At 40.8% G+C, this 19,493-nt stretch overlaps 2 protein-coding genes across 4 annotated transcripts in view; both read left to right on the top strand.

Moving 5' to 3' along the window:
- The window catches only part of ARMC2 (armadillo repeat containing 2), a 159,932-nt gene that overhangs the window by 24,178 nt on the left and 116,261 nt on the right, over positions 1–19,493 (top strand). For all 3 annotated transcript variants that reach the window (XM_064360797.1, XM_064360796.1, XM_064360798.1), the window contains 2 exons: positions 491–698; positions 18,501–18,577. In XM_064360797.1, the coding sequence (XP_064216867.1) occupies positions 491–698; positions 18,501–18,577 (285 nt within the window). The remainder of the gene's footprint in view (positions 1–490; positions 699–18,500; positions 18,578–19,493) is intronic.
- On the top strand, positions 3,703–9,740 carry LOC135268403 (uncharacterized). The gene is given in 3 exon segments (XM_064361247.1): positions 3,703–3,714; positions 4,265–4,665; positions 4,667–9,740. Coding segments are annotated over 3 exon segments (987 nt in total). The 3' UTR covers positions 5,241–9,740.

Below are 19,493 nucleotides of genomic sequence, written 5' to 3'. Positions count from 1 at the left end.
ACCTTATTTATTATGGTGATTGCTTATTGTCTGTTTGTTAGGTTGTAAGCTCTGTGAGATCGGGGATCTGTTTTGATGTACACCAAGTGCCTAACACAGTGTTTGACATGGGAGAGCCAGTCAGTAAATATTTTTTTAATGAAAAATTACTAATGTGATCAAATTCAGGAAGAAGAGCTGCTGTTACGGGACATGGAAATACTTAAGTGGAGTAGGTAGTTTATAAGCTTGAAGTTGAGCATCTGCCTTCAAGTAGACTCTAAGCTGATAGAGATAAGATTCTGTACATTTTTACCTGCAAAACTGATGGTGCCAGGCTTAAGATACTGGTCTTGTGTATGCTCAGAAAGGCTTTGGCTGTAAAATTCTAGACTTAATTATAAGCAATGTATAACTTTTAAATCGTATAAATTCTTAGATTGAAAAATAACATTGAAAGGTAGTGATTCCTAAAATACTTTAACAAAACATTTTCTTGGTTATATTGCAGCAAAGAAGACAGTGGAATCCAAAGAAACAGTTATGATAGCAGACTCTATGGTGAAAATAAATGGGATTTATTTAACAAAATCAAATACTGTTTACCACTTAAAGAGTCACCCACTTCAGGTAACTTATGATGGAGGCTTCAATGAAATAAAGGAGCAAGAAATGTTCAAAGGAACAACATCCTTACCATCTCATCTCAAGAGTGGAGGGTCAGTATTCTTTTTATTTAATTTTCTGGTCAGGATGACAATATCATTTACCAGTTTCTTCTCTGTCTTGTGTAGATAATTAGTTTGCTTTTTCTCTTTTATATAAACAAATTTTAAGTTAAGGATACATGCATAGGAGAGACTACTTCTCATGGCTGAATGGAGTTGATTTCGCATCATTCCTTGTGTAATACTCAGGAAGACTCATTCGTGACTGTCAAAGTGCTACTTCTGTAGGACTATAGAATAAGATTTAGCTGAGTGATGACTGATCATTCTGTTGGTGTATTATTTGGGATTCTTGCATGGCCTGGAATCTCCTATTATTTTCCTGTGGGTTAGTTCACTGTCTTTAACTCCACAAGAGTGGACGCTTATTTTATTCTTTAGTAGAGCTTGGATTAAATATTTATTTTGCAAACTAGTGATTAAAACAGAAGAGTCCTGTAGATTGCAGTTATCTGTGATATCCCTCCATTAGCCCTTCATAAATGAATGATTGGGAATTACTTTATTTCATACCATGTTCCTAGTTAGGGCTTCCTTGAGAATCAGTCTTCCTACCATATTTAGGATTTATGGAGAAATGCTAGCTGTATGGACTGTGAATTCTTATCCTAGTGTTTTACTGAAGAAACCTTGAATAATTGATGGCTAGAATGGGGGAAAGAGTGGAGAGAATAGGCTCTGTTTTCCGGTCCCAGCCAGTTGTGATGCTAAGAGAGGCAGAACATCTTGAACTGTACAGGGTCACTCAGTTTAAGTTATTTTTTCTAGGACTTTCCATTGGGTCATCATGGATAACTGCCCAGTTCAGATTTGCTTAACAAGATTAAATTCCATGGGCCATTTTAAGACCAAGTACTTCTTACACTCACGTTAGATTTTGGGTCTGACGTTAGCTTACACACATGTAGAATCCTTAAAACTTTTTCCCCAAGTGACTGCTTGGCAGCTCGTTAGTTTAGCTGAACCGACCCTGTCTGCTGACACAGTCTGAACAGTGTCACACACACGGAATTTATATTAAGCAACCTAGTAGTCCTTGTAATGTCGTTTTGCATTCAGAACATTTTTTTAAATTAAAGGAAAAATGAGATGTCTCCTTAAGTGGAAGAGAATAATTTCAAGTTGGGACTTTGGGAGTTGAGCAGAAAACATCAAACTGGCCATTGCAGACAAATCGTTTCCAGTTGGTGAATAAGAATAGGCTGTGGACCTCAGAGCTTAAACATAAAAGGCAGCAGGAAAACTTGTATTTCTTTCAGCACTGAAGTAAAAAGGAGACATTTATCTTGCTGCATCCATCCTTACAGTAATGAAAGTTGACTAGAAAAACCAGACAAGAGCTATTTAATTTGTTTATTTGCAAACCTTCAGATGTGGCAGAATAATCTGGCAAGCCAGAGTTCATTATGTCTTCCTCATTCTGGGACAGCAGGGGCATTTTCAGTTACATATTTTATCCCACAAACAGCAAAAGACAAATCAATTAGCATGTCTTCCTGACTGTCCAAAATTATGAAGCACTGGCAACGGCACTAATTGTTTTCTTTGTGTTTTGTTAGGATGGCTTTTGCATCATATAAGGATTGTGTCTAAGTTGGGTTTGCAATGTACCCTGGCAAGGTTAACTTTCAGTAACATTTTTGCTTTATGAATCTTTACCACCTTTAATCATTGGGTGGAATTTTGTTGGAGTGGTGCCAAAAAAAAGTTTATATAGTGGGATTAAAACAAACCAGAAAATGGAAACTCTTAGCAATTATTTCATTAATGACATTTATGAAAGAGTCTGGGACACTTGATAATTGTTTCTTGTAAACATTTAAGTGACTAATTCCAAGAAATGATCTTTACTATGCAGTAGAGTGTTCCCAGTTTTGATGCTACAGCCCTACCCTCAATTAGCATTTTTTCATCTTTAGACCATAAAGTGGAAAATGAAGATTCTTGTCAGTGAGCTGGGCTGGCAGGAGCAGGGAGGGTTGAGAAGGAGTGTGTAAGTAGACCGTGGAAAGTGGACAATGAGGTGAGGACACACTCCCAGTGTGGGGACTTTGCAGGCTTCTCTAGTGTGAGGGGGCCACCTGTGTGGTGTGTGTTTATCTGGCTGGGAGAGGAAAGAGATTTTATTTACATGAAACTGCTGTAATTGTGTACCCTCATTTAAAATATGGATAATTCAGAGATGGGATGGACTGGAGTTCAACTTTATGCTGGTTATGATGGAGAAAGGATTTGCTAAGCAAAGTATCATTGAGAACAATATTTTAGGGGACCATTTAACTTTACAAAAGAGAACATGCTCTCAAGCATTTATGAAACTGTTGTCCTCAAACCTTGTGCCAGTTATGATGGTCTCCATATGTCCATTTAGGGATTCATTTAAGGTCTAGCAGACTTGCTCCTCAGCAAAACTTCACCATCACTTGCTTTGTATTGCTATACAGATTGAAAGTAATGCAGCTGCCATTGACAAAAATGTGTGTATGCTCCATCCGTCCATCCACCCATCCACCCATCTATCCATCTACCCATTGATATATCTACCCATACATCCACCCACACACCCATTCATCCACTCATTCACCCATCCATTCACCCATCCGTCCACATACTCATTCACCCATCTGCCCACCCATCCATCCATACACCTGTTGGGTGCCAGCCCCAACCCTTTTCGTGGATGCCCTTAGTCTCGGTGGTGATGAGGGAGTGAGAAAAGAAATAAAGATAAGAGTATAGTTTCACAGTATGGGTCCAGGGGACCAATGCAAGCTCCTGGGGACAGCGTTGGCCCTGAGCTCTGGGCTCCACACACTTTTATTAGGTGCATTATCTCATTAATCTTGGGGGCTGTGGTGAGGGGAGGTGAGAAAGGTAAACTAAAAGCTATTGCAGGGTAAGATGGGGGGTGGGGGAGAGTGTGTGTCTGCAGCATTCAATTGCATATGTGGTTCTTCTAAGGAATACTAACTTAGGACACAGAGTTTTACCACCCATGGTTATCAAGGTGCATCTGCATAGAAACACAGTGGATCCGCCAAGTCTGACCACACGCAATGCATCAAGGGGCTTTTATCTCCCAAGCATTGCTGACACAGAGCAATCAGAGTTACTCCATATTCTGAGAACCTAGGCAGAGCCTGTGGCATTCTAGTTATCTCTGTCCTTCAAGGCCTTCCTGCCTTGCAAGCTCCCATCTGCAAAGACTCTCCCAAGTCTTGTGAGCAGAGGTCGCATTCCTTCCCAGAGTTCTTGCACAAGCCCTCTTTACAAGACCCTCATGCAGACTCTGTGTTGGGAAGAGATCATGGGACCAAAGCAGTCTTTCCTGCCTTGCAACCACACCGCTGCGTTCCACGGTTTTGAAGTGCTCTCAGATGGTCTTCACTAGGGGCTTCCTGTTACCACTTGATTTCTGTTTTTACAGGCCTTAAACAATTTTTATTTTACTGCACCATTGTTTGGAGTTTTCTTAACTCAGTAATTGATCTGTGGCATGAATCTCAGTATATAAAAAGCAAAACAAGCTTGTAATCATTTAACTAGAAATAACATAGGTCTGCACCTGGCCATCTTGGCCCACATATATCCACCCACCCATCCATCATCCACCCATCCATTCATCCACCCATCCACCCATCCTTCCATCAGCTCATCCATATGTCTACCTATCTATCCACCCATTCACCCATCCATCCACCTATCCACCCATCCATCCATCCATCCATCCATCCATCTAGCCATCCACCATCCATCTCCCCATCCATCTACCCATTCGCCCATCCATCCACCTATCCGCCCATCCATTTATCTATCCATCCATCTACCTACCCATCCACCCATCCATATGTCTCCTCATCCATCCACCCATTCACCCATCCATCCACCTATCCACTCATCCATTCATCTATCCATCCATCCACCCATCCCTATATCTACCCATCCATCTACCCATGCACCCATCCATCTACCTATTCACCCCTCCATTCATCCATCCATATACCAATCCACCCATTCGTACACCCATTCACCTACCTTTGCACCCATTCACCTGTCCCCCATCTATCCATTCATTTACCCATTCACCCATCTATTCATCTACCTATCTACCCACCCATCCATCCATCTACCCATCCATCATCCATCCATCCACCCACCCACCCATTCACCCACTCATCTATCCACTCATCCATCCACTCATCTACCCATCCACCCATCCACCCACCCATCCATCCATCCATCCGTCCATCCGTCCGTCTGTTCATCCATTCATCCATCCACTCATCTACCCATCCATCCATCCACCCATCCACCCATCCACCCACCCATCCATCCATCCATCCGTCCATCAGTCCGTCCGTCTGTCCGTCCATCCGTTCATCCATTCATCCATCCATCCATCCATCCATCCATCCATCCATCCATCCATCCATGGATGGAATCTCTTTCAAAGCAGATGAATCTCTTTACCTGCTTAAAAAATCTCTTAAAGCTTTCTGCGTTAATGTCATGGTTTGGAAATGTGATCTTTAGGAGGAAAGCCCAAGAGCAACCAATTGTTATGGAGAGTCAAGGACTCTTCTTGATGAGCCAGGATCTCTGGATTTAGATTTGGTTCTCTCTTAGCCACTTGATTTAGCTGTATTTGGCAAGTCTCTTAACACTTTCAGGGGCTCAGGTTTCTAATCTATAAAGTGGAAATAACTTTGCTCTTTTACTCCCATCTCTTTCTGGCCCTCATTGTAGGTTGTGGAATGATGATTAAGGCTTGAAAGCCTTACTAATAAACTATCGAGTGCTCTTAGTATTGTTGAAATCAAAAATAAGAAAAGAGGGCTTCTGGTTAAAGGCACAAAGGCATTCTCTAGAAATCCAGTGAAAGCAGCAAAGAATGAAAAACAGAGAAATAAATTTCGTCAATTAAACAGAAAAAAATGGCTACGACCCTGAACTACACCACGTGAAGCAAACTATACACTGCAGTATGGGCTTGAGTTTTTTTTTGGTCTGCTTGGCAAAGAGGCCTTCTCACATTGTGTAATAAATCCTGCTCAGTCCATATTTGGAGAAGGGCTGACCCTGTCTTCCCTGTGTCTCTCTTTGGGGTGGTTATGTGGCCCAGTACTGGCTAATCAGAGTTCACCAACTCCAGGTACAGCAGTTGATTCAGAAATGGGTACATGATCCAAGCCAGGCCCATTGCATTCCTCCCTGGGACTTTCACGAAGGCCTTTGGGGAAAGTGCTCTTTCTCCAGGTTCACAAACTATAAAGATGATGTGGTCTTGGAGCTGACACTGGCCTTTTCACAGCCTTATGGAGAGAAACTCTGAGAGGGAAGTGGTATATAAACAAAAAGAGCAAGGAAGGAAGATAATGATCAAGTTCAAGGATGATATGTAAACGTCTAGATCCAGCTGTGTCTGAAGCCACCACATCAACATTGTAGAATACTGTTTGGTGAGCCAATATATTCCGTTCCTTTTTCTTTCTCCTTCTTAACTTTTTTTTTCTTTTCTTCTCTCTCCTTCCTTTCTTTTTCTTTTCTTCTCCCTCCCTTCCTCCCTCCTTCCCTTCCTTCCTTCTTTCCTTTCTTCCTTCCTTCCTACCTACCTACCTACCTACCTACCAGGACAGTTTATGATATTTTAGATTAGGTTTTATTACTTGGAACATTGCATTCATAAGAATCTAGTTAACCTTCCAAACACTAAGAAATCTAGATGATAACAAGGGGTAGTTTGAAAGTGGGCACATACCTTCTCAGACCTTGAGCAAGAAACAGATTTCACTAAAGTGAGTCTCTTTGTTCAGAAAGGTGTACTCAATTTTAATTGAAGAGATGAGATCTAAGGATATGGGCAGGCTGTGGGAGCAGGGAGTGTGCCGCATGTAAGAACTCCATTCAAGATCCACATCATGACGTCAGGTGGAGGATGGAGCTAAGGATGATACACACTCCTGGTTATGTGTGAGCCAGCTAGTTTGTGTGTGTGTGTGTGTGTGTGTGTGTGTGTGTTTTGGGGGAGGGGATTTGACAGATTATAATTTAAGGCCCGGCATGTAAAAGGGCTTTTCTGTGCGTCACAGCGACCTGCTCCACACAAACCAAGGGAACAAACACTCCCAGGTCAGCAAAAGTAATGGATTTGGTGATTGCAAGTTTAAGAAAATTGACTAAAGTTTAAGCTACAGAATACCCCAGTTTGCTTTCTCTATGGATTCTATTCAGTGTCATTAAATAAATGGCTCTGTTTAAAGATAAATGCTATTAAGATAAGAACCAATGTGGGACTCGAGCTTAGATATATAAAGAACATAGCAAAAGACAGATGAAAGAAGTGAATCACAGAAGGTATTACCCTCCAAAAACATGGAAAGAGCTCAAACAATTTTCCATAGTCTCAGAGAAATGATAGATAATGTGATCATTCTCTTCAAAAAAAAAAAGGAAAAAAATCACTCTTCTTTGAGTTATAAGAATTTAAATTAGAGATTATAAGCCCACATAAGGAGATGAAAAATAAGCTTGCAGTATGCAAAAAAGAAACGAAAGAAAAATGTATCAAGAGGAAAGCCACATTAGGAATAAAAAAATTAGAATAAAATACAATGGGACATGTTGGACAGGCTAGAAGAAATCATACAAAAAGAAATGAATAATAATAAAGCTATGAACATGATTATTGAGATAGGTATGGAAGAACGAAACTTGTTTTCCTGAAGAAGATGGTCCTCTTCCTCCACTTCCTCTGCTAACACTATCTTAATGTGAATCGTCAGACGCTCTTCTAAGTGCTTTACATATATTAAGTCATTTGACATTCACAACTCATGAACAATAGAAGAGATCAGAGTAGAAAGAAGAAGAAAAATATTACAACATAATAGAAGAAAACTTTCTGGAACAAATACTTAAGTCTGAAGTTCAAATGGACACGTGGTGTTCCAAGAAAATTTGATATGGAATAATCTACACTAAGACATTTCCATCAGTGCTCAGCACTAGAACACTACCCAGTAGATACTACACGCTTAGTGAATAATTGTTGATTGGGTGGGCAAATGGAATAAAGTTTCCTATGGCCATCCCAGCTGAACAAACAAGTCACATAAAAGGAGAAGAAGGCAGGCTGTCCCCTGGTTTTCTTAAAGCATCACTCAGTGCCAGAAGGCAGTAATGTCCATGAAGTCCTAAGTAAAATAAGAGATAACTGAAGGACTGTATTGCCAGCCAAGTTGTACAAAGGCAACAGACAGATATTTTCAATATGAATGAACTGAGGGAATATACTACTCATATGCTTTCCAGAAAACTTATAGACAACAAAATGATGAGTCAAAATTCAAAACCTAGAAATGAAGAAGCTATGGTAAAAGCATTCGTGGTGAGTACAGTAATGATTTTGTTTTCATATTGGATTAAAACTAAACAACTCTGGTTATGAAACAGAAACCTTGGCAATGTGGTTTAATATAAATAACCAAAACCAGCACTTGGGGAAGTGTGAGTACTAATTTCTTTGCTTTCATAATGGGGAATGGATTTGTCAGTAGCTAAAGTCTGAAATTGAAATATTTAGTTGAAAAAATAATGATTTTGGCATCTTAATGTTTTCCATTTTTTTTTCTTAACTTTAGAGAGATCTTTTAGAAACTCTTTGTGAATACCCATTCATCTGAAGTTCTGCAATTCCTTCAGTTTCACCTCAATTTCTGTTACTCTGTTACGTTCAAGTGAAATTTATTCTTAATGCTTTTTCACTACAATAACATGTATGGTATGATTCCATTTATATGTATCCATATACCTGCCCTCCCTCCTGCCCTTCTGTTCTTTCATTCTTCTATTTTTTCACCTGAGTATATGCAGAATTATGTCTGAAATGATGTGGACCACATATTATGATATTTATTTCTGGGTGGTGGGATCCTGGATAATTTTTTTTTAAATCGCCTTTGTACTTTCTTATATTTCCAGGCCTTTAAAAAATAATAAATATATCATTTTTTTCAAAATCAATGACGTGATTATTCTTTTTAAGAGCAATGTGGCTGAGAAACTTTCCATTTGGAAAAGTTTCCATCTAGACATTGGCTAGATTTTGTAGAGGCCCTCTTCGTTGGACATTTTCTGTCCAATAAGCATTTCCTGGTAAGCAGTGCCCTGTGCTGAGGGGTTGGGGGATAGAGGAGTGGACCCTGTCTATGAGGAGCTTTCCAACATGTCAGGCCTTGCTGCTCAAGTGTGGTCCCTGGACCAGCAGCATTAGCCTCCCCTAGGAGCCTGTTAGAAATGCAGAATCTCGGTCCCCACACTTACCAAATTACAATCTGCATTTTTATAAGATCTCTTAAGTGCTTTGAATGCTCACACAAGGTAGAAGCACTGTTCACAGATGAACTCGAATGCTGGAGGAAGGAAAGGGGAACTAAAAGAAGGCATCCTGAGAGTTTAGAGGTCAGAGCAGCTAATTCTGATTTGAGGATCAAGGGAAAATTCCTAGAGTAGTTGGGAATGGGATGGATTTTGAAGGTTGATTTTTGTGAGTGATGGAGCACTGTGTTCTTGGCTAAAGGAGCAGCATAAGCCAGAGGTGGGATTTGACATGGCAGCGGTAGGAGGTATCCTGAGGCTGCAAGTCAAGAGCAGTGTGTCTGGAAGGGAAGTTAGGGGCACATGACGGATGGTCTTCAGTGCCACTCCCAGGCATGTGGGTCCATTGTTTACATAAAAGTGCACCACTGAGAGGTGACTTATGCTGGCAGTTGCGTGAAGGACGACTAGGGAGAGGAGAGCCTGGGACAAAGGAAGCCATTGGGAAGCCATTGTAGCAGTTCTAGCATGAGGTGTGAGGGGAGCATGACACCAGGGGTAGAACTCTGCATGGCACTGGTTACCACAGTAGCATGCTGCAGAGGAGGCCAGTCACAGCTGCCTTTCCCTGTACTGAACGAAGTCCTCACAGATGCAGCACTAACAAGTTGCTAGGGCTTTTCACATGCAGTGCCCTGAAACTGTGGGGCTTTGAATGTTAAGGGGAGTATGAAACCATGAGCCTTTAAGCTAAGGGAATTTAAGATTACCTAAGTTAAGCTAACATGGATAGCTACAAAGCAATATATCTAATTGTTAATATATATAGAACTTTAGTATTAACCAGTTAATGATTATTGAAAAAAGTCCCAAGGGGTGTGTGTGTGTGTGTGTGTGTTGTATTTTAGTCTTGTGCTCAAGCCAACACTATTAAGTACCTTGGAGGACTTTCTTAGAAATTTAATTTTACAAACATTCCTTTAAAATCATGTCTTTTAATTTCAAGTGTTTGTGTGTAGCTGTTTAAGTAGAATGTTAAAGTTTAGTAATTAAGAAAAAGTGATACTCTGGCCGGATGCGGTGACTCACACCTGTAATCTCAGCACTTTGGGAGACCGCGGTCAGGAATTCAAGACCAGCCTAGCCAACATGGTGAAACCCCATTTCTACCAAATATAAAAAAAAAAAAAATTGCTGGGTGTAATCCCAGCTACTCAGCAGAGGCAGAGGGAGGCAGAAGATGCTGAGGCAGGAGAATCGCTTGAACCCAGGAGGCAGAGGTTGCAGTAAGCTGAGATCACACTCCTGCACTCCAGCTGGGTGACAGAGTGAGACTCCATAGCAAAAAAAAAAAACAAAAAAAAAACAAAAAAAAAAAAACGGAAAAAGTGATCATCTGTCTGGAAACTGTATCTGGTGCTTTAGTCTATGAAAGATGCTGAGGGGACCCTCCCTCTGCTGTCTGCCTCTCTGTTGGATTACCAAATTGCAGTCAGAGTATCGAAGATACTATAAAGCGGGATCAGCAAACTAAGGCCATGAGCTACATCCAGCCCATTACCTGTTTTTGTAAATAAAATTGTATTGGAACACAGACACACTCATCATTCATCCATGGCCATCTTCACGTTGCAGCAGGAGTTGAGTACTTATGACAGAAACTGTGTGGCCAAAAAGCTGAAAACATCTACCACCTGCCTTGAACCTACACAACTTGAATCTAGTTTGAAAAATGAAGGTCTTTTTTTATGGCAAGGATAAGTTTAGTTCAAAACTTGCTAAATTTTCTCTCATCCATAAGCATCCTTTACAATTTCCTTACGTGTGATTTTTTTTACAAAATGGAAATAAATTTATTGACTTTGAAAAAATTCCAAATCCTTCTGTTTAATCTATCTCTTAATATTTGTGTAGTTATTCCTCCAAAGTAGGAATCAATGAACTATAGCCAGCCGGGTACGGTGGCTCACGCCGCTAATCCCAGCACTTTGGGAGGCCAAGGTGGGCGGATCATCTGTGGTTTGAAGTTTGAGACCCACCTGGCCCACATGGCGAAACCCCATCTTTACTAAAAATACAAAACTTAGCCAGACGTGGTGGCACATGCCTGTAATCCCAGCTACTTGGGATTCTGTGGCAGGAGAATCACTTGAGTCCAGGAGGCAGAGGTTGCGGTGAGCCAAGATCATGCCACTGCACCCCAGCCTGGGTGACTGAGCAAGATTCTGTTTCAAAAAAAAAAAAAAAACTATAGCCTAGGAGCCAAATCCGGTTATCCATCTGGTTTTTGTTTGTTTGTGTTGTTTTTCTTTTTTACAACTCTTGTGCTAAGAATGGTTTATATACTTTTTAAAATCATTGCATTTTAAATGGTTACAAATGTAACCACATAGTACCTGGATTTTTCCACTTGGCCCACTTGACAATATATAGTATGTAGCTCTTTAGGGAAAAAGCTTGCTGACCTCTGACTAAAGAACCTTAGTCATAATAATTAGAGGAACTGTCAGAATTATAGCAAAATCTGAATTTTATAGTTTTTTTTTTTTTTCTTGAAACGGAGGCTTGCTTTGTTGCCCAGGCTGGAGTGCAGTGGTGCAATCTCAGCTCACCGCAACCTCCGCCTCCCGGGCTCAAGTGATTCTCCTGCCTCAGCCTCCCACGTAGCTGGGATTACAGGTGCACGCCACCATGCCCAGCTAATTTTTGTATTTTTAGTAGAGTTGAGGTTTTGCCATGTTGGCCAGGCTGGTCTTGAACTCCTGACCTCAAGTGATCTGCCCACCTCAGCCTCCCAAAGTGCTGTGATTACAGGTGTAAGCTACCATGCCTGGCTAATTTGATAGTATTTTTAAAGAAATGTACTTATATTTCTTTGGGGTGCATGTGGTCCAGAAGTAGATGTTGTCTACATGATTGACTCATGGATGGGCAGTGGTAACTCAGGAAGTCCACGTATAGCATTGCTATAGCCACAGGTTGGTTCTGGTTATTCAGAGTGAAACGTAGGACTCTCCTCACTGACTACAAGAGCAGACTTTGCTTTTGCTCTGAAACATATGGACTGAGGAGGAGAGGCTGGGAATACCAGACCCACTTAGCTTTCATCAGAACTCCAACCTGGTAACAGTTGGAAGTGAGGGAAGGGCAGAGCAGAGACAATCGCAGAAAGATGCAGCCAAAGGCCTGATCGCACCATGCCTAAAACCCACCCTCCCTGTCCACATTCAGGTTATGTGAGTCAATAAATTCCATCTGTTGTTTAAATCAATTAAAATTAGGTTTTTGTTATTTGTAGATTAAGATATCCTAATGAATAAAAACAGTGCCAATCTGCCTCTACAAAGAATTTCACAGAGGAGCTTTAAGAAATGATTTCTGGAATTATTTTTGGTACATGAAAAATCATTGCAAAAAATTTAATTACAGTCTTTAATAATATGGAACAGGAAACTGGGAAGAACAATTATGCTGGATGACTGACTCAAGATCCAAAAACATCTGATAGGCAGGAATGCTTTGCCAAATGCAGCCCTGTGGAATTTAGGAAGAACGAGCAAAGGCCCAACCTGGATTGGAAAGTCTACCTTAGCTGCATGTGTAGAAAAAGATAAGAGCCACCCACCACTGTGATGTGACCACCAAACCACCAATGTCATTTTAGGCTGCAGCGTTACTTAGAACATCTCTCTGTCCTCAAGGCCATAATACTTTTGGCTGAGTGCTGGGTTCCAGACTTGCAAAGGGATCCAGACAAGCTAACACTCACTTCAAGTAACTGAGTGTCCTGGAAGAGATTTGAAACCGTATTAGATGAGGAACAGTTGAAGGGACTGGAGGAGTTTGCTGATGACATCAGTGATGACGACAGCCACAGTAATAAACATTTACTGAGTATTTACCGTGTGCCTGGAACTGTACCGAGCAATTGCCCATCCTATCATTTAGTCCTCACGACAATCTCACATTGGGGGATAGTGTTATTTACTACCCTCTTACACAGGTGAGGAAAGCAAAACTTAACCCAAGGTCACACAGCTGTAAGTGGTCGAACCATGGGATTTAAACCACAGGAGATAAGTTTATGTGGGTAATGCAACACTTTTAAATATTTGCACGATTGTCAAGAAGAAAAAGGATAAAGATTTGTTTTATGCAGTTCCAATGAGTAGAACCAAGACCAATGAGTAGAGTTTACAGGAAACCCAAATTTCTGTTGAGTACATAAGTCCATCTAGTCTTTCTTTTCTCCTTAATGGCGTGATTTTCTTTTCTTGATGTCTCTCTTCCCCATTCAGTCTTACTGTGGGACTTCGGCTATATGGCTGTGTGGAAACTCTGTTAGGCTTCCCCTGCTATCCCATTTCTCCAAGGCTACATTCTGTTCTTTCCTCTGCCTGAAATCAGCCACCAAATCCTGTCAACCCTTGATTTGTAGAATCTCTTGAATATGTTCCTTCCTCTCCAGTTCCACTGCCACCCTCAGATTAGTCCTTGTTCCCTCTCTCCAAGTCTCCAAGTACTCTTGTCATCACACGCCCCCAAATCCCATCACTCCCTTGTATAAGAACCTATGATAGTTCCTTATTGCCTGTCAAATCAGGTTCATTTACTGAACCCACAGTGTCGGGCAACTGTTTCCAATACTTCTCAGTAGAAACCTTCTGTGACTGTCTTATTTCCCATGGGCACTTATCCCCTGCCCTCAGTATCAGGCTGCTTAAATCTGTCTTTATTTTTACTCATGCTATCCCCTTCTGAGAATGGTGTTGTCATTTGCTGGTTTGACATTTATTCTTTTATTATTATTATTTTGAGGCGGAGTCTTGCTCTTTCACTCAGGGTGGAGTGCAATGACGCGATCTCAGCTCACTGCAACCTCTGCCCCTCGGGTTCAAGCGATTCTCCTGCCTCAACCTCCCAAGTAGCTGGAATTACAGGCACCTGCCAACACGCCCAGCTAACTTTTGTATTTTTAGTACAGATGGGGTTTCACTGTGTTGGCTAGGCTAGTCTTAAACTCCTGACCTCAGGTGATCTGCCCTCCTAGGCCTCCCAAAGTGCTGGGATTATAGGCATGAGCCACCGTGCCTGTCCTTTATTATTTTTGAGACAGGGTCTCACTCTGTCACCCAAGCTGGATTGTGCAGTGGCACAATCACAGCTCACTGCAGCTTTGACCTTCTGGGCTCAGGCTATCGTCTTGCCTCAGCCTCCAGAGGGGCTGAGACTACAGGTATGTGCCACTTTGCTAAGATAATTTAAAAATTTTTTGTAGAGGGAAGGTCTTGTCATATTGTCCAGACTGGTCTCAAACTCCTGGCTCAAGCGATTGTCTCACCTAGGCCTTGCAAAGTGCTGGCGGCATAGGCATTATATGAGCCACCACACTGCCAACTTTTACTCTTTTAAGGCCCATTTTGTGGTCCACTTCTCCCACTCACTAATCACTTCCTTCTTAGCACCCTCTAGTTCTTGCTATCTGTTGAATTTCACATTTTAGCACTTTATTAACAATTCTATTGGACTTTTCCGTTAAAAAACAGTGGTTCCTTAATTCCTCAGAGTAGATTTTAAACTTCATCAGGGCAATGCCATGCATATTCTTTAGCTCAATAACATTTGGCTCTGGACTGCTTAGACAAGTGATTATTGACTCAAAAGGAAAGAGAAAATTCATATTCTCAGTTTATTAAGTTCTTCCAATGTCATCACTGTACTGCCCTCGAATTAAGATGAGGAAACCAGGCTGGGTACAGGGGCTCACACCTGTAATCCTAGCACTTTGGGAGGCTGAGATGGGAGGATTCCTTGAGGTCAGGAGTTTTAGACCAGCCTGGTCAACATAGTGAGCCCCCCATCTCTATTTAAAAAAAAAAAATTTTTTTTAATGATGAGGAAACCAAAGCCAAGTAATTTGCCCAAGGTCACAATACTGACCTAAGTTAGACCCAGGACCCAAACTCAGGCAGCTTGGGTTCAGAGCCCACATACGCACCCCACCACACCATGAGGATCACATAGAATAGCAGTTAATCCCAGTCCTGTGCTTTTTATTTTTCTGACATTATTATTATTATTTTATTATACTTTAAGTTCTGGAATACATGGCAGAACATGCAGGTTTGTTACATAGGTATCCACATGCCATGGTAGTTTGTTGCACCCATCAACATGTCAACTACATTAGGTATTTCTCCTAATGCTATCCTTCCCTTAACCCCCCCACCCCTCTAACAGGTCCCAGTGTGTGATGTTCCCCTTCCTGTGTCCATGTGTTCTCATTGTTCAACTACCACTTATGAGTGAAAACATGTGGTGGTTGGTTTTCTGTTCTTGTGTTAGTTTGCTGAGAATGATGGTTTCCAGCTTCATCCATGTCCCTGCAAAGGACATGAACTCATCCTTTTTATGACTGCAAAGTATTCCATGGTGTGTATGTGTCAAATTTTCTTTATCCAGTCTATCATTGATGGGTTGGTTCCAAGTATTTGCTATTGTGAACAGTGCTGCAATAAACATATGTATGCATGTGTCTTTATAGTAGAATGATTTATAATCATTTGGATATATACCCAATAATGGGATTGCTGGGTCAAATGGTATTTCCAGTTCTAGATCTTTGAGGAATTGCCACACTGTATTCCACAATGGTTGAACTAATTTACACTCCCACCAATAGTGTAAAAGCATTTCTATTTCTTCACATCGTTTCCAGCATCTGTTTCTGACTTTTTAATGATCGCCATTCTAATTGGCATGAGATGGTATCTCATTGTGGTTTTGATTTGCATTTCTCTAATGACCAGTGATGATGAGCTTTTTTTCATATGTTTGTTGGCTGCATAAATGTCTTCTTTTGAGAAGTGCCTATTCATATCGTTTGCCCACTTTTTGATGGGGTTGTTTGTTTTGTTTTGTTTCTTGTAAATTTGTTTAAGTTCTTTGTAGATTCTGGATATTAGCCCTTTGTCAGTCGGATAAATTGCAAAAATTTTCTCCCATTCTGTAGGTTGCCTATTCACTCTGATGATGGTTTCTTTTGCCATACAGAAGCTCTTTAGTTTAATTAGGTCCCATTTGTTAATTTTGGCTTTTGTTGCCATTGCTTTTGGTGTTTTAGTCATGAAATCTTTGCTCATGCCTATGTCCTGAATGGTATTGCCTAGGTTTTCTTCAAGGGTTTTTATGGTTTTAGGTCTTACATTTAAGTCTTTAATTCATCTTGAGTTAGTTAGTCCTATGCTCTTCTTGAGAACTGGGAGGCCCAGCACTGCTGAGCTTTTGCATATAAGAAGGACACTTCCTTTTTTTCCCCTAGAGGTGGGGATACATGCGTGTGGTATTTATGTAGGCAACCTCGTCACTGGCCATGACCTCAGGGAGAGTGGACCAGTGACTTTGGAAGCCCCTTAGTTGAAAAGTATCTTGCTTGATTTTAATTGTTGTGTAGGGCAGGTATATATATTGAAAGGAAGGCCTTGTCCCTATTCTCAAACCTTCTCATTATTTCTAGGAGTGATAAATATGAGAACTTCCTTGGCTCTACAGCCTGACAAACTTTTGGTATTTTACCTTTTTGCGGGATTGATTCTTTTATGTCTGCCTCCTTTGAGAGGTCCCTGTCCCCATAGTCATTTTCAACAGCTAGGAACGTTTGCTATCAGATCTATATTTTTATTATGCACAAATAAAGCAGTTGTTTCTGAATATTAATTAGACAATTTTTGGAAAATTAGCTTCATCTTTTTCCTATTTTATGATAAAAGTAAGTGTTAAATGTTTAAAAAAAAGGGTTGAGGGAACATGTTTATGAGGAAAAAAAATGGTATTTAGAAAAGCTGATCTTCAGGGAAGCAGGAAAGGCCAATGGCTAAGCTGCAACACAGCATAGTCACTGGGGGGCTCACCGCACAGGAAGCAGAAGCCGTGGCATGTGCAGATGTCCACGGGGACCATCACATGTGCAGGCCTTCTTTGTGAGTTTTTTGGAACAACTATTATATTCGATGGCCAAAAAGCAATTTCCATATAAAACTGGCACTCTTCTTCTCTTGGTATTTTTTTTTTTACCTTGGAATTTTGTACAGATTTAAAAGTAAGTACTTCTAAGTATCAGCTCTGGCTAAAGAGAAGCTATATCCTTCAGAGACGTTCTTTACATTCAATAAAACTTTTTAAAAATCTGAGCATATAATCCTGCTGTTGTCCAGCCACTGCTCTTTTATTTGAAATACAAAATATTTGTCATCTGGGGACTGCCCACATTTATTTTCAGTTTTTTTAAAAAACATTAAAGATATTTCTAAAAGTACATATATTCTGAGAATATTAATTTAATTTTAAAAATGGAATCAGGGCACATTTTTATGTAGTGGAAAGAGAAGTGAATTTGTATATTATGAGTCCCAATCTGTCTTTACTATGTGACCTTGGGCACATCTGGCCAGCCAGGACACAGTTTCCTTATCTGCAGGGTTGTGAGGAGTGAGGAAGAGAGAAAAAGAGACAGAGGTCTTTCCCAGCTCCCAAAGGCTAGGCTTTTAAAATCTAAGCATCCCAGAGTTCGTTCTTATTGTAACAGTGACCCCTTGTGGTATATATCCTTAACCAATTTAGTTTTGATTTGCAAAGTAAACTGGAGTTTTTGTTCTTTCTAGTAACTGTATTTCACATTGTTAGGCAAATATGACTTGTTTTAAAAAGATAAATCTTACTTGAAAATCAAAGATAAATTAAAGCACCATATAGAGGCCAGGTGCGGTGGCTCATGCCTGTAATCCCAACACTTTGGAAGGCTGAGACTGGCGGATCACCTGAGGTCAGGAGTTTGAGAACAGCCTGGCCAACATGGTGAAACTGCATCGCTACTAAAAATACAAAAATTATCCAGGCATGGTGGCATGTGCCTGTAATTTTAGCTACTGGGGAGGCTGAGGCATGTTGCAGCAAGCCGAGATCGCACCACTGTATTCCAGCCTGAGTGACAGAGCAAGACTTCATTTCAAAAAAACAAAAACAAAAAACCCAGAATAGAGAGCACCAAACCCCACCTTATAAACAATTCTTGGTGGTTTCTTCAGAAACGTGTATATTGGCTGGGCATAGTGGCTTACTCCTGTAATATTAGCAATTTGGGAGGCTGAGGCAGGAGGATCACTTAAGACCAGGAATCACCAGCCTGGACAACGTAGTGAGACCCCATCTCTACAAAATATTTTTTTAAAGTATCCAATCATGGTGGCATGTGCCTGTAGTCCCAGCTACTTGGGAGCCTGGGGCGGGAGGATCACTTGGACCAAGGAGTTTGAGGCTGCTGTGAGCTATGACCGCAGAACCACTGTACTCTAGCCTGGGTGACACAGTGAGACCTATCTCAAAATAATAAATAAGAAACTGTATATAGCAGACTTTTGTCATTTACAAAATTAGAAGTGTTTTGATGTTTGTGCTGAGTGCTTTATGTATTCCTCCTAGGGACCAGGGGGAAAGACATGCAAGGGCCTCATCATGCCCCAGCAGCTCAGACCTGAGCAGGCTGCAAACCAAAGCAGGTGAGGGGTCCCCACACTCCTTCATCCACAGCATCTCCACTTGAAGGAAAAACGTTTGGACTGATGATGTCTATGTTGGCCCACTGTTTGAAAACTTCAGGAAGTTTGTCCAATTTGATCACAAATCAACATTTATTTTTATACATTTTTATTATATTCATACAATCTTACCATCTTATCACTACTCAACTCTGATGCCTCAAACATCTATAGATGACAGTCTTAATGGTTTTATAGAAATTATTTTGTAAAAGCATTTGGAAAGTTGCAAAACTTGACATTAACATAGTTCTTGGGTTCAAAACTTGAGTTCAAGGCATTGCTTAGCTGGGCACGGTGGCTCACGCCTGTAATCCCAGCACTTTGGGAGGCTGAGGCGGGTGAATCACTTGATGTCAGTAGTTCAAGACCAGCCTGGCCAACATTGTGAACCCCATCTCTGCCAAAAAAAAACACGCACAAAGAAATTAGTGGGGCATGGTGGGAGGGAGTGGGCTGCCTGCAATCCCAACTACTTTGGGGGCTGAGGTGGGAGAATCGCTTGAACCCACGAGGCAGAGTTTGCAGTGAGCCTAGATTGCACCACTGCACTCCAGCCTGGGTGACAGAGCGAGACTCATCTCAAAAAACAAAAACAAAAACAAAAAAAAGGAAAAAAGATAATTGCTTACTTAAATGAAGCTATGTTAATTTTATTAAGAGTGTCCTTTGGGCCTTTATACTGTTTAATTGAGAAAATATATAACAATATAAACCACAGTCTAGAAATGATACAAAATGTATTCATGCAATAGAATATAGTTGTTAGAAAAGTGTAATATTGTAATATTGAGTAAATTCAGTACAAACATAATATTAGATGAAATATATGTTGTTTATGGATACACAGCCATATGGTAAGCATGTGAAGTCAAGT

The sequence above is a fragment of the Aotus nancymaae genome, unplaced genomic scaffold (assembly GCF_030222135.1).
Source record: "Aotus nancymaae isolate 86718 unplaced genomic scaffold, 86718_ANA_hifiasm-v0.15.2.pri h1tg000040l, whole genome shotgun sequence".
NCBI lineage: Eukaryota > Metazoa > Chordata > Mammalia > Primates > Aotidae > Aotus > Aotus nancymaae.
The sequence above is the reverse complement of the archived record's forward strand: the minus strand, read 5'-3'. Positions and strand labels throughout refer to the sequence as shown.